The sequence below is a fragment of the Sturnus vulgaris genome, chromosome 20 (assembly GCF_052056855.1).
Source record: "Sturnus vulgaris isolate bStuVul1 chromosome 20, bStuVul1.hap1, whole genome shotgun sequence".
NCBI lineage: Eukaryota > Metazoa > Chordata > Aves > Passeriformes > Sturnidae > Sturnus > Sturnus vulgaris.
This window is the reverse complement of record NC_142262.1, coordinates 11,316,940-11,330,145: the sequence shown is the minus strand read 5'-3', so window position 1 is coordinate 11,330,145 and position 13,206 is coordinate 11,316,940. Positions and strand designations below refer to the sequence as shown.

The 13,206-nt window shown below is 54.1% G+C and overlaps 1 protein-coding gene across 1 annotated transcript; it reads right to left on the bottom strand.

Moving 5' to 3' along the window:
* Positions 1–6,767: 6,767 nt before the first annotated feature.
* On the bottom strand, positions 6,768–9,048 carry LOC148221601 (uncharacterized). The gene is made up of 2 exons (XM_088176823.1): positions 8,747–9,048; positions 6,768–7,869 (listed from the first exon to the last, which is right to left on the bottom strand). Exons 1-2 carry the CDS (start codon positions 8,994–8,996, stop codon positions 7,418–7,420), a joined length of 702 nt encoding a protein of 233 aa, XP_088032949.1. The 5' UTR covers positions 8,997–9,048; the 3' UTR covers positions 6,768–7,417.
* Between the last annotated feature and the right edge of the window lie 4,158 nt (positions 9,049–13,206).

The window sequence follows — 13,206 nt, the reverse complement described above, 5'->3', positions numbered from 1 at the left end:
AGATTGCATTTCAGAGAAAAACCCCTGACACTTGGCCCTGGGACCCTACAGGGGATGAACAGCGAGGGCTGGGTGCTCCCAGAGCCCTGTCCAGGCCAGAGACAGGAATGGATCCACACCCAGCCTGTGTCCCACGGACAGGGATGGATGGATGGATGGATGGATGGATGGATGGATGGATGGATGGATGGATGGATGGATGGATGGATCCACACCCAGCCCATGTCCCATGGACAGGGATGGATGGATGGATGGATGGATGGATGGATGGATGGATGGACGGACGGATGGATGGATCCACACCCAGCCCCTGTCCCACTGATGCCTTGAGGAGCTGGAACAGAGGCTACACACAGAGTTAAGGAGAATAAAATGGGTATTTATTGTGAGGCCTATGAAAGGCCTACAAAAGCCACACCCCAGCAATATAAGTGCCACAGTCGTGGCCCCTGCCTGGATGGCTCCAAGATAGAAGGAAAGGAGGGGGTTGGTCACAAAATCTTACACTTTTATAGGTTTTGGTTAATTTACATGAACCCACCCTCCACCTTTCCACATAGTTTGTGTTTAGGACCTAAAGTTTGGAGAACCTGTCCTTAACTAGAATAGGACTGTTTTGTCTTCATCACCCTAGCACATCAGAAAAGCACATCCAAGGAGAATAGAAAAACTTAAAACTAAAGGCATCACCATGGACAGAGATGGATGGATCCACACCCAGCCCGTGTCCCATGGACAGGGATGGATGGATCCACACCCAGCTGGGCACGAGTTGTTTGTCTTGCTGCTGTTGAGGCACCCACAGCCTCAATGACCTCATCAGGACAGCCCTGGTTTGCTCCAGGAAAGGAGTAGGTGACACAATCTTGTGCAAGGTGACCTCAGCCAAATTATGAGAGAAGCTGCACTTGGTGACCCCAGCTTGTCACCAGCCACCAGTTCCAGAGGGACAACCCCACCTGGAGTATGGTGTGGAGCTGGCAGAGGGTCCCATAGCCCCCAGGAGATCCATTCCCCAAAAGCTGTGTCAGCACTGGGAAGGATGGGGAGGAGATGGGAGAGGAGTTGGCTCGCCTGGAATTCAATGTGGCCATTAGAACTCTGCTGCTCCAGGAAGGGTGAGGAAGAGTTTTCCAGGGCAAAAGTGCTTATTCATCACCAGAACTCTTCTGGAAATTGTCCAAAACTTGGCTGTTTGAAGAAGTGAAAGCTCTCCTCAGCACATCCCTCCTGTGACATAACTCTGGGAAAGGTTTCTCCTCCCTGCAGGAGGTGGGAGCAGGGCAGAGGCTCACCCTGGGAATGTCCCTCCCAGGCAGGGCTCAGTCTTGGCTCTGGTTCTTCATCAGAAAACTTGCACCAGTCTCAGCCTGTCCAGCTGCAGGAAAAAAAGCTGAGTTATTGGGAAAAATCTCTTCCTACAGTCCCTGTCCTGGGGTGCAGAGCCCAGGGAGCACAGCACAGCACGTGGGACAGCTCAGAACCGTAACCAAGCTGCTCCCAGGCTGTCCAGCACCTGCAGCACTCCAGGAACATGGACAAGGCTCGGGGAGGGGGGGGGGCGGGCGGAGATGGGCTGGAGAGGTCTGCATAGAAACAAGCAGTGAGATGCCTTTTATCCCAGAGGGAGTCTGTGTGGAGTACATCAGCTGGAATGTTTTCCAGCACACTGAGAGGCTGGAACAAAGCCAGAACAGCCAGGAAAGTAATTTCCACTTTCTGTTTCACAATAATTGATATGCCTCATTTGCAGTCCTGGAAGCAAAGGCCTGGCCAAAATTTGCAGAGAAGTTCACTTCTGTGTGAAGCCTCATTCTGCCTCCTTCAAAATCTCGGTCTTGGTCTGGAGGAACAGCAGGAACCTCCACTCAGTCCTGGGCCAGCTCCTGCAGGGAGCAGAGCAGGGGCTGTATCTGACTGTATCTGTGCTGGGTCCTCAGAGCTTGGAAAATGGAGCATTTTAAGGTTAAACTCAGCAAAAGGCAAGTCAGAACTGGAACTTTTTGGCCAAGCTGAGTATGAGCACACCAGGAATGTCACCAGAGGAGTCCTGTCCATGCATAGGGAAGAGTGTCCCATTGAACTTTGGCTTTAACTCAACTGATCTACAGATATTGAAAAAACACCTTGTTGGGTGTTCTGCCCTTGTCCCACTTCCAATCCTTGAGAAATAAGGAGGAATGGAAAAGCACACCCAGCCTGGGACTGAGGCCTTGGGGTGCCTCAAGGCTTCCCCAGCCTGAGCAGTTTTCTGGGAGGCACCAGTCCTGTGTGTGTGTGTGTGTGCTCACAGCCCAGCACAGGGACAGCCCCAGTGTCACCAGGCCTGTGTGTGTGCTCACAGCCCAGCACAGATTGGCACCAGGGACAGCCCCAGTGCCACCAGTCCACAGAGCCGGGGCTGTCCCAGCCTGGCTGTGCCCCCACTGGGCCAAGGAACTGACTGTGGCAGGGCAGGAACAGCCAGGTTCCTAAACCAACTGGTTCTACCTCAAAACACCTTTCTCAGGTGGAAAGCATTTTTAAGTGTCAGGTAAGGGCTGCCCTATTGCATCACTGCAGGGACAGTGGGGTTCGCACAGCTGAAAGCACCAAACTCTCTGAAATCTCCCTGGACCCAGTGACCAGAAGGTCTCAGGGATCTCCTCAGACCAGCTTGTCCAAGCAGCATGTGTTTCTCCAAGCCAAAACCTACACAAAACCATCCTACAGTGGATTCTTCAAGCTTTTCTTTCGCTGCCTTTCCCTTCCCGAGGCTGTGCAGAGGGCAGAGCACCGTAACAGCTCTCACCTAGCTCCAAGGTCACAAGGAGGTCACACTAGGCTCCTCCAGCTCCTGCCCCACCCAGTTTTACAGCCTCACCCCGTCATTTCCCCACCCTCAGGCTCTGGGATCCTCCAGGGAGGAGAGCTCCAGGTGCAAGTGCTGACTCGTGTCTGCGGAGCCACAGAGGCAGGCGTGCACCACAGCGCCTTTCCCTGCACACCCGGCCACAGAGCATGGGCAGAGCATCCCTGTTTATCCACCAGCGAGTGAATCAGCAGCTCTAGAGCCGGCTGGCTGGGATCAGCTCCCATTGCAAAGGATCTGTGTGCTTGGTGCTGGACTTTGCCACTAATCCAGCCCAAGGAGCCTGGCCAGCAGCCCAGAGCAGCCCTGGCAGCCACAGAGAGGTTCTGTTCCCCCAGCAGGTTTTCATCTCCCCCCGAGAGCTCCTCACAGCCTCGGCTCTCAGTACAGCCACTTCCAGCTCCCAGCGATCAATGCTGATTTAATTGCTGGAGCATCTTCCAGGAAATGTGCTGCTGCATCCATGTGTGGGTAGAGAGAAAGCAGAGGAGTGACCTGGTGAGCACCAGAGCAGGGCTGGCCTTGGCTGCCATCCTGCTGTGAAACCCCCAAATCCAGGCACAAACTCTTGGAAGATAGAGTAGCCAGGAGATCGAGGAGGGGATTCTGCCCCTGTGCTCAGGTGAGACCCCATCTGCAGAGCTGGGGCCCAGCACAGGGAGGACCTGGAGCTGCTGGAGAGATGCAGAGGAGGCTCCAGGATGAGCAGAGGATTCAGCCTCCTCTGCTGGGAGGAAAGGCTGGGACAGCTGGGATTGTTCACCTGGAGAGGAGAAAATCTGGGGTGACCTCAGTGTGGCCTTGCAGGAAAGATGGAGACAGACTCTTTACAAGGGACAGATGGACGGGACACAGGGAATGGCTTCCACTGCCAGAGGGCAGGGCTGGATGGGATATTGGGCAGGAATTGTTCCCTGGGAGGGTGGGCAGGGCTGGCACAGGGTGCCCAGAGCAGCTGTGGCTGCCCCTGGATCCCTGGCAGTGCCCAAGGCCAGGCTGGACACTGGGGCTTGGAGCAGCCTGGGACATTGGAAGGTGTCCCTGCCCATGGCAGGGGCTGGATTTGATGTTCCCGATGGTCCCTTCCAACCCAGCCCTTTCTGTGATTCTCTGACTCTTCAATCTGCATTTTCTAGAGGAAGAGCTACTGATTTTCAGTGCTATTGTTCCTAAACTCGACCTTTGTGGATGTTGCCAGTGCAGGGGAGTAATCCAAATGCCAGTGCTGAGGCAGCAGAGGCGGCTGGAGCCGGGCAGGGATGTGGAGCAGGGAGGGCTCAGAGCCTGCAGCCAGCGTGGGGAGCCTGAGGAGCTGGCACAAAGCTGGGCTCTGTGGAGCCCAGCCGGAGCAGTAGGGGCATTGTCACACTCCAGCAGCCTGGAGAACAGGCCAGAGGTCAGCCCAAGGCTTGAGGAAAAGCACTTTGAGGCGAGATGGAGATTTCTGGCCGCGTTTTGGAGGCTCCCTGTCAGAGCCGCAGGGCACGGTGAGCCAGGCTGCAGCCTACGGCTCATCAGGATTATTTTTCCAGATTATTTAAGGTGCAAGAGTTAAATCCCCCTGGATCCCAGAAGAGTGATCCTTCAAGGCCCTGAATCGACCCTTAGAGCCTGCAGGCATTATCAGCCCCACCCTTCTGCTCTCAAGGCTTTTTTCCATCACAAAGATCTCGGAGTTTTGCCCCCACACAAATCAGAGTTACGCCTCCATTAGCTGATCTCCAAAGTGTCCCAGAATCCCTAAATCCAAGTTTCCAAACCAACGAAGCCCTGCAGGGCACCAGCCCAGGTGGCAGAGCACTCCAGAGCCATCCAGCACCTCTGGCCAGGGGCAGCAGCACAACCTCATGGAAAGTACAGCTCCCACAGCTCACCCACGGGCTTTGGAGAGCCAGTCCTGACCTTTGGATCCTCCTCACCTGCCACCCACACCCAAGTTCCCCTTCCTGCTGAGGCAGGCAGAGAAGAGGACCTAGAGAGCTTTAACTCATGACAACAGCCCCAAAGCTCCTTGCAAGCAGGATAAGACCTTGAGAGGCGGATCAGGTGAAACAACATCTTGAGAAAGTCTCAAAGCACTTCAAAACTGTGTGGTGAAGCCCTTTATCCAAATTCCACAGATGGGCAAACAGAGGTAAAGTTAGATGCAGTGATTTGGACCTTCCACATCCAGCAATGGTGACATGAGGACACCTCCCTCATCACCGTCTTCATTATGCTCCAGAGTCAATCACAAAACCCTGATGTGCTGCACCCCTGTCCTGGAGATGAGCCAGGACAGTTTGTACAAGGGATGCAGCCCCAGAGCACCCCAAGATCCCTGTGGGTGCTTCATACCTGGACTGGGAACACTGCAGCAGGTCCAGGGACAGAGAGGCTCCTGCTGCCAGGGGCTCAAAGCTGCCTGCACACATCCTGAAGGTCCAGGGGGGATGTGCTGTGTTGCAATTGGAAGCAGAATCACAAAGAGAGCCTATGTTCAGGCACTGAGCTATAAATATTCCTTTTTGAAAAGGCATAACTGGAAAAATGTCTAAATGTCTATTTTTGCCTCCTCTGCTTCACCCACTCGAAACATTGACATCATACCAAGCTCCTACTGAGGCAGTGTCACTGCAAGAGCTGGAGCAGCACAACTGCTCCCAGCACAAGTGCTGGGACAGGAAAAAAGCATCTTTGTGTCCTGGAGGACGGAGCAGTGCTTGGGGAGGGGAATTCTTGCATGGAAATGGCAGCTTTTCCACTGCTCTGTGACTCCGATACAAATGACTCAGCAAAGCTCAGGTCAGGCTGTCACAGCTTTGCCCTGGCTCATCTGAGGGCCAGGACTCCTCCAAGAGGCTTCCAGCTCCCCTGACTCATCCTCAGCAGCCAAACATGGAGTGGTTTTCTCCAACAGAATCATGGAATAGTTTGGGTTGAAGCGACCTTTAAAGCTCATGTGTCCAGGCCCCCTGTGATGACCAGGGACAATCCCCCCCTCAATTCCATCTGCCCTCCCAAAACCCACCCTGAGCTGCCTCTAAGGAGAGAATCCCCCTCTCTGTGGGAGTCAGGCAGCCTGAGCAGCCGGGGACCCCCCAGCGCTCGACACAGGTTTGGGAAGAGCTCTGAGGGATCGGAGAGCACAGGCAGCAGCAGCTGCTCCATCACCTTCCCAGAGTGCCAGCACATGTGCAAATACTTCCACAGGCAAAAGAAAAACGGGAATGTTTTCTCAGCCACCTCAGCTACCGTTCCTGGCTCTCCAGGGATGATTCCAACCTTTTCCTACACCATTTCCTGCCACAGAACTGCCTGTAAATAGCTCTGGCCATCCACCTGAGGGATGAGGAGGCCATTCCTGGAGGAGGAGGTGCAATGTGAAAATGGTTGAACATAGAACCAGACCCCAGCCCTGGAAAAGCTTCTGTGCAGCCAGGAGAAGGAGAGGGGGTGTTTGCCTTCTCCCTGTCCCTGGGTCCCTGGGCAAGCACAAACAACTCCCAGCTTCTCCAGCATCGTCTGCATGGGCAAGGCTGGCTGACAGCAACCCTGGAGGGAAATGGGGAAATGGGGAAATGGGTGCCTTTCCTGATCCCCTGGGAATGTGGGATTGAACAGCAAACCCTGGAAACCTTGGCCAGGAGCTCCCATCCCATCAGCCGTGGACAGCCCTGTAATTCAATGGGTACCCTCAGCCCCCACCCCGGAGCTCTGTCCCCAGGAGATGCAGGGGACAGTCCCCTGTCACACACAGCAGGAGGACACAGCTCCCCTGGGCCTGCAGCCGGCTCTGCCCCCACACCTCAACAGCACTTGGCTGTGCCCCTTTCCAGGATCCCCCAAAGAACGCCCCAGGGTAGAGCTGAAAAGGGATATTTATTTATTTATTTATTTATTTATTTACTTATTTACTTATTTATTTGTTCCCAGTTCTGTGGCTGGTGACCAGCACTGCGGGTTGGCAGGGCCACTCCTGAGCACGGGGCTCGTGACCCGCTGCAGGCGCAGGGAGAGGTACCAGGCTCAAAATAGGGCAGGGAGCAAATTTATTTATCCAGCCCCAGAAAGTTGCAGTTTCTTTTTTTTTTGCCACACTTTCTCATTCTTCACATTTTTTCCCTGCAGAAGCCAAACACCCTTTCCCAAAGCACTCAGCAGCCAAGTGGCACCGGTCCCACAGCAGCCAAAATCCCAAGAGCTGTATAGCAGGAACCATACACTGGATGCAGCAGAAAATACTCGTGATTATCAGATAAGTTGTTTATAACTCCAGCAGGGCTTTTCAGGACAAACGGCTTCCTTAAGCAAATTTCATTTTGACAGCAAAAAAAAAGGATCCATTTTTTCTCCACTGCCACAAGTTAAATATTTCATTTCAAATGCAGAGGTTGTGCCTTGCTCCAGAACTGAGAGCAGAGAACTGGACGCATTTCCACCCCCTTTAGCTTTCATTCCAATCAGCCTTTTAGGAAAAGACCCCAGGAGTCAAATGCTGCTCACAAGGGAAGTTTAATGGAGTCTGCAAAACACTCAGTAGCATCTTCTTTTGCTTTGCTTTGCTTTGCTTCAGCTGCAGCCAGATCATTCCCTCTGGCTGGAACACGCCGGGCTCTGGGGCAGCACAGTCGAGGGAGGTTTTCTTGCAAAAATAACCCTGTGGCAAACAGTGGGCAGTGCCAGAGTGCTCTTCTCCCTGGGAGTTCCCGTGGGACGCTCCTGGATGCCGGCGGTGCCGCTCCGCACGGGGCTCCGCTCCGCAGCGCCCCGGGGCTCTGTGCGGGGCTGCGAGCGGGGCCGGGCCGGGTCAGGCCGAGCCGGGTCAGGCCGAGCCGGGCCAGGCCGAGCCGGGCCAGGCCGAGCTGGGCCAGGCCGAGCCGGGCCAGGCCGAGCTGGGGCCGGGGCCCTCCCCGGCCGCTCCTGCTGCAGCAGCAGGCGCACCAGCCGCCCTGTGTGGGTCACGTAGGCGGGCCCGGGCGGCTGCCGGGGGATCAGGACGCTGGGCAGACCCACGTTGGGCGAGGGAGGCACATCCTCTAGAACCCAAAAACACATCGTGAGAGCACAGCCGGGCGCTGCCGCCAGTTCCCCGCCCGGGAAGGGTCACAAAGGAGTCCTTTGGTGGCACCAGGGATGCTCTTTGGAGCCAAGGATCCCGCGGGGATCAGCCATAGCTTTACTGTGGCCGTGGGGACAGCACCGAGGGACAGCAGTGCCTGTGGCTGCACTGCATCGAGACCCAAATAATCCATGGAAGAAACGGCTGATATCCATCATTTCCAGCCTTTGAGCCTTTATTTCTGTGTTTGAGCACAGGGTGCGATTCGCTGCCCAAGGGATGGGGGTTTGTTCGCCTCCCCCGTGCTCCCTACAAGCAGTGATCCCTGCTCCCTGCGGGGACAGGGACACTCGTCCAGACTCATCCCCAGCAAACAAAGCCACCCCCGCGTTCTGCAGAGCGAAGATCCAGCTCAGCCCCTCACCCAAGGCACCAACTGCGCGCTGGAAAGGCAAGGAATGAGCACACCGAGTGGTGGAACAGGGAAGGACGGGGGTTATGGCACTGGGATGTGCAGCCAGCCCACTCCTCCCACCGGAGTTTTCCTTGGAACCTTCTCCTTCCCTGCACCAAGTCAGATGTTCCCAGCTCCACGAGTGAAGAGACTGGCTGAGCTCACACGTCCAGGACAGCAGGACATGTGCATGCAGCAGGAATGGTTACTGTGTTATTTAGTCCTGGATAGATACAGCCACTCATGGGATATTCCTGAGGCCTCTAAAGGGCCTTGGGCTCAGCTGCAGTGCAATAAAGGGGTTTTACACTTTCCTAAATGGTGAGAGAAAAAAAAGCAATGTGATGGAGAACATCCCCAGTTTGGATTTCTGATGGTATGTGGAACTTTTGGATACCACCAGCTGAATTTTCCTGTGTGGTTGTGGGTGCTTGGCTGCAAAGAACCCCAGACAAGGCCACAAGATCTGCCAAATTTCCCATGTTGGAGAGCTGAGACAGAGGCCGATGCAAATAAATCCCAGACATTTCTCCTCTGAACTTCTCTCTAACCCTTCCCAAAGCAGAAATGATAAAGAAGCCACAGCAAAAGGACACACAAACATTCCCTGCCTGCAGAGCCTGGATCCAGCAGTTTTCCCTGCATTTCATCCCTGGGGTGGCCCCCACGGAAGCGACTCCTTCACACCAAGAGCGTGACAAGAGTGCCCTGGGAGCTGAGGATGAGAATGCAAAGCACTGGAGACAGGGTGCCAAGGGAAAGCCCAGAGCTGACAACATCTTGAAGCAAAACGAGCTGGGATCATCAGCCACACTTTGTTATTTACAGTCTGTGCTTGGCTACTGGCCTGGAACTGATTCCAGAGGCCAAGGAGAAAGGGCTCCACGATATCCCTGGGAATGCTCTGAGCACGAGCTCCTCTCCTCGCAGCACCTGCCAGCGAGAGCTGTCCCAGCCCTGCCCTGGGATCCTGGGAAAGGCAGAACTGGTCTGGCTCCCCTCCTGCTGCCCCCTGCATCCAGCTGTGCTCAGCAGCAGCCAGAGCAGAGGCAGGGCCCCCTAAGGTTGCTCTCCCCTGGTCTGGCAGCAGCAGCCCAGGCTCAGCCCAGTCAGGCTGTAAATCAGGCCTAGGGTGTTGGGACACCACAGGAGCCCCCTTTGGAGAGCAGAGTGTAACAAACCCCTTGCTCAAACAATGACCCTTTTGTGATGCTGAAAATGGGCAAACCCAGAATTTTATAGTTCGTGATAGAATTATGATTTCTGGGAGAGTGGGGACACGCATGGCCCACTTCAAATTAATACTGCTGAGCTTCAATACATTGACAGGCAAAAGTTCACAGTTTTTTACCATCATCTAAAAAAGCACCACCAAAGACAGGAACAGACAGATACACAGAAGTATCATCACACAGATAACACAGCTTTTCCTTATCAGCCAGAGCTTAAAGCACATGCTGAGATCTGCTCAGGCATTCCCCAATTTTCAGACATAATTATCAATTCACTTCAGCAGGCTGTGCTGTATCACAGCCACTGTGTGAGGCTTCATTTGGCTCATTTTCTTTGCCTTTTCATGATGAGAATAAAACAAGACCTGAAACCAAGCCCTGGTGCTAAACCCTTGCTCAACAAAGCTGTGCCTCATGGTGCCGAGCACTGCAGTGCCAGCACACAGAGCTGAGCAGGGAGCAGCCAGCCCTGCCTGCTCTGCTTCCATTACCCGACTGCAGGACGAGAGATTCTGTGGAATGCAAGGAAAAACTCTCCCCAGAGGAAGAAAGGAGGGTGGCGTTTCTGAGAGCCATTTGAGTCATAAAGCACCCAGCACTTTGCCTCATGCTAGAACTCATGAGTTTAATTCTCAGAGTTGCTGGCAGTGGGACAGGTTTCACACTCTTATATTTAGAGAGCCTCGCCTGACAAACAGCCAAAGCTGTCGCCTGTAAATCAGGGGGTTCTGACAGGGCCCAGAGCAAGCAGTAAAAGCAAATGGGGGAAATGAAATTACAGGCTGCAGAGGCACCTCTGCAAAAGAATAAGCTTTTATTTTCTGTTTCTAAAGTTTACAATCATTAGAAATATTTCTCCCTTTGTTCTTTCATTTGTTTTTAAGCCAGTCCCTGCTGTCAGGCCCTGGGCCCCCTCAGCTTCCCGTTCACTTGGCTTTGGCCACGTGGCTCCCACATTCCTGACTGGGGTAGCCTGGCCTGCAGGAGCTGACAGATCGAAGGGCTGGGGCACAGGAGATGCCACACGTGGCTCCCTGTGGCCAGGGGAGGCAGGAGCAGCCTGGCACCCACACATCCCTGCAGCCTAGGCTTAGGGACAGGATCCTGCCTGGGATGGAGAGCACAGCACAGGAATGGGGCCCTGGGGTGAGGGTGGCAGTGTGAGATCCATGGCTGGAGTCAGCCCCAGGGCCTTCTCCAGTATTCATGGCTCCCACTGACAGGGGATTTTCATTCACATTGAAACATCTTTTCCTACAACCAAGGAGAAGCACAGAAAACTTCTGCACTACCTTAGGAAGCAGAAGCTGATGTCTCTCCTGCCCCAAAGCCTGGGGAGGCCAAGAAGGCTGACAAGCACTATTGGGAACATCTTAGTGCTGCATTTGACTTGCTTAGCCTGCATGGCTGGGGGATCCTCAGGACAGAGACTTCCTTGCCTCCAAGGCTCCCACCCAAGGGTTTTCCAACCTCTCAGCATAAGCAAAATGAGGAGAACCAAGTGCTCCTCTGACAGAAGGAAAATTCAGCCCTTCCTTGTCCTGTACAACTCCACAGCACTTTGTTCCCATCTCCAGCAGGATTTTAATTGGACCCTAAGCGCAAAGATGAAACAGCAATTGCAAAATCAACTGCTGGGAAGCAAATCAAGCTGATGAAAGGACAGGAGCAACAAAAATCCCCTTTATTCATTCATCTGATTCTACTGTTTGAAGTTCTCCATGAGCAGCTCTCAAGCCAAGCTCCTCCCTGTGTGTGTGAACTGGGGGCTGCTTGATGGAGATGAAAAGAGAGGATCACAGGCTCTGAAAGGGGAGGAGCAGGAACAGATCAACAGAAGAGGCATCATGGCAGATTTGGGAAGTCAGGATCCTGTGACAGATTCCAGGGAAGGTGAAAAACCTTGCCTAGGTGTTAGGGCTACAGTGAAAATCCAACAGAAGAAACAAATAGCTCAAGTATTTCATTCCTGTTTATTCCAGGATGGGCTTGATCCAGCATCAGGTGGAGTGGGCAAGTGCCCATCCACTGCCTTCATGGGGCTGAGATCAACTGGGAATTGAGGCAGGGGCCAGCTGGGGTGGCTGATTTGTGGATTGGGGGGGACCCAAGGTCGGGAGTACCACATTCCCAAATACTTCCAAACAGATGCGGAGGTGGAAATGAATCCTTGTGGATCACATCCCCTTCAACTCTCTCCAGAGCAAGCACTCCACTGACCAACCCCAGGAGCCACGTTCAGATTCTGGGACTACCCCCCACAAACAGCCCCAAGGCTGGAAAGTGCCAGTGGAAGAGAAGGAAAGAGCGTAAGGGTTCCCCCAGCAGCAGGAAAATGCAGGCAGTGCATCCCCAGGCTTCCTGGGACACTGCTGACAATGCTCCTGGGGACAGAACAGGAACACTGAGCAATAACTACAGGAATGCTGCCACTCTCACTTTCAGTCCAGCTCTGGTCTCTGCAGACACATCATCAATCCTTCCTGCACTTCTGGTTTTTTCTTTTTATAAAGGGGAAGAGAACATACACACACACACAGACATAGGGCAGGTGGACTCAGGAGAGAAATCATTGGTGCTACACCCCAGATGCTCCAGTGCCCATGCAAACAACCCCAGAATAGCAGAGGCAGCTCCTCAGCTGCTGCTGCTCGTTTGACAGGCACCAAAGCAGGGGAATGTCTGAACCCAGAGCAGGATGGGGATGCCCCAGCAGGACCAGAAGAAGGTACTGGAGCAGGCTGGTGTAAACAGGGGGGATTCACCAAGCTGCTGCTGCTTCAGCCAGCTCAGATCTACAAGCAAGGGCTTGTCTCTGCTGTCAGAAAAGCAGCAGTCTTGAATTAAACTCTGCTCAAGCTGCTCACTTCTCCCCAAGCCCAGCTTTAGTTGCCTTTCCTGTATTCCCCCCCTGCCATCCCAGCTCCCCTGCTTGGGCACCACCCTGGCTGGGAGATGGACAGCAAGGACGTGTCCATCCCACAGGAGCCATCAAATAGGGAACACCGAGCTGGGGGAGCCACCAGAGCACAGAAATTCAAGAGAAAGTGCTTGTTTATGTGAAAGCACAAGGAGGCAAATAGTTGACATTAAGCTTTTGGGGAGGCTGTGGGACTGGGCTGTTCCTTTCAGCCCTGACACAAAGGGCCCCTTTTTGTCTCGCTGTAAAACAGAAACCATATTGAAGGGTCTGTGGAATTTCTGGGCATTTTTTCCCCTTGGAGACACAGTGCCCTGCACTCCAGTGCAGATGAAGCAGGATGCAAAGGGCAAGATGTCCAGAAGTGGCTCCATATCCACCTCCTGCCCTGCTGCTGCCACAGCCTCCCCAAAATCGTGTCCCCCACAAAACCTCAGTGCTTCCAGCATGCACAGGGGCAGAGCCTGGAGGTGCCCCAGGGCTCCCAGCTGCTCCCACCATACCTGGAGGTGCTGCAGGGAGCCAGTGCTGAACCCATCCCTCTTTGGAAAGGGGACAGCAGCTCCCACCCCACCCCTGCTGAGCTCCAGGCTGTGCCTGACCCAGCCCATGCACCAGACTGCCTCGGGCCCATCATCCTACATGAGTCTCCAGCTTCAGCTGTCCCCAGGATTGACACCAAGCCCACCCACAGCAGCTTTCAGGACT

What these genes read in the sequence shown, in the direction of transcription:
- LOC148221601 (XM_088176823.1), bottom strand. Translation starts at nt 8,996, where the DNA reads ATGAAATGCAGGGAAAACTGCTGGATCCAGGCTCTGCAGGCAGGGAAT. An exon ending in CACACAGGAAAATTCAGCTG is followed by an intron (nt 7,870 to 8,746) that starts GTGGTATCCAAA and finishes TTTGGGTTCTAG; the next exon opens with AGGATGTGCCTCCCTCGCCC.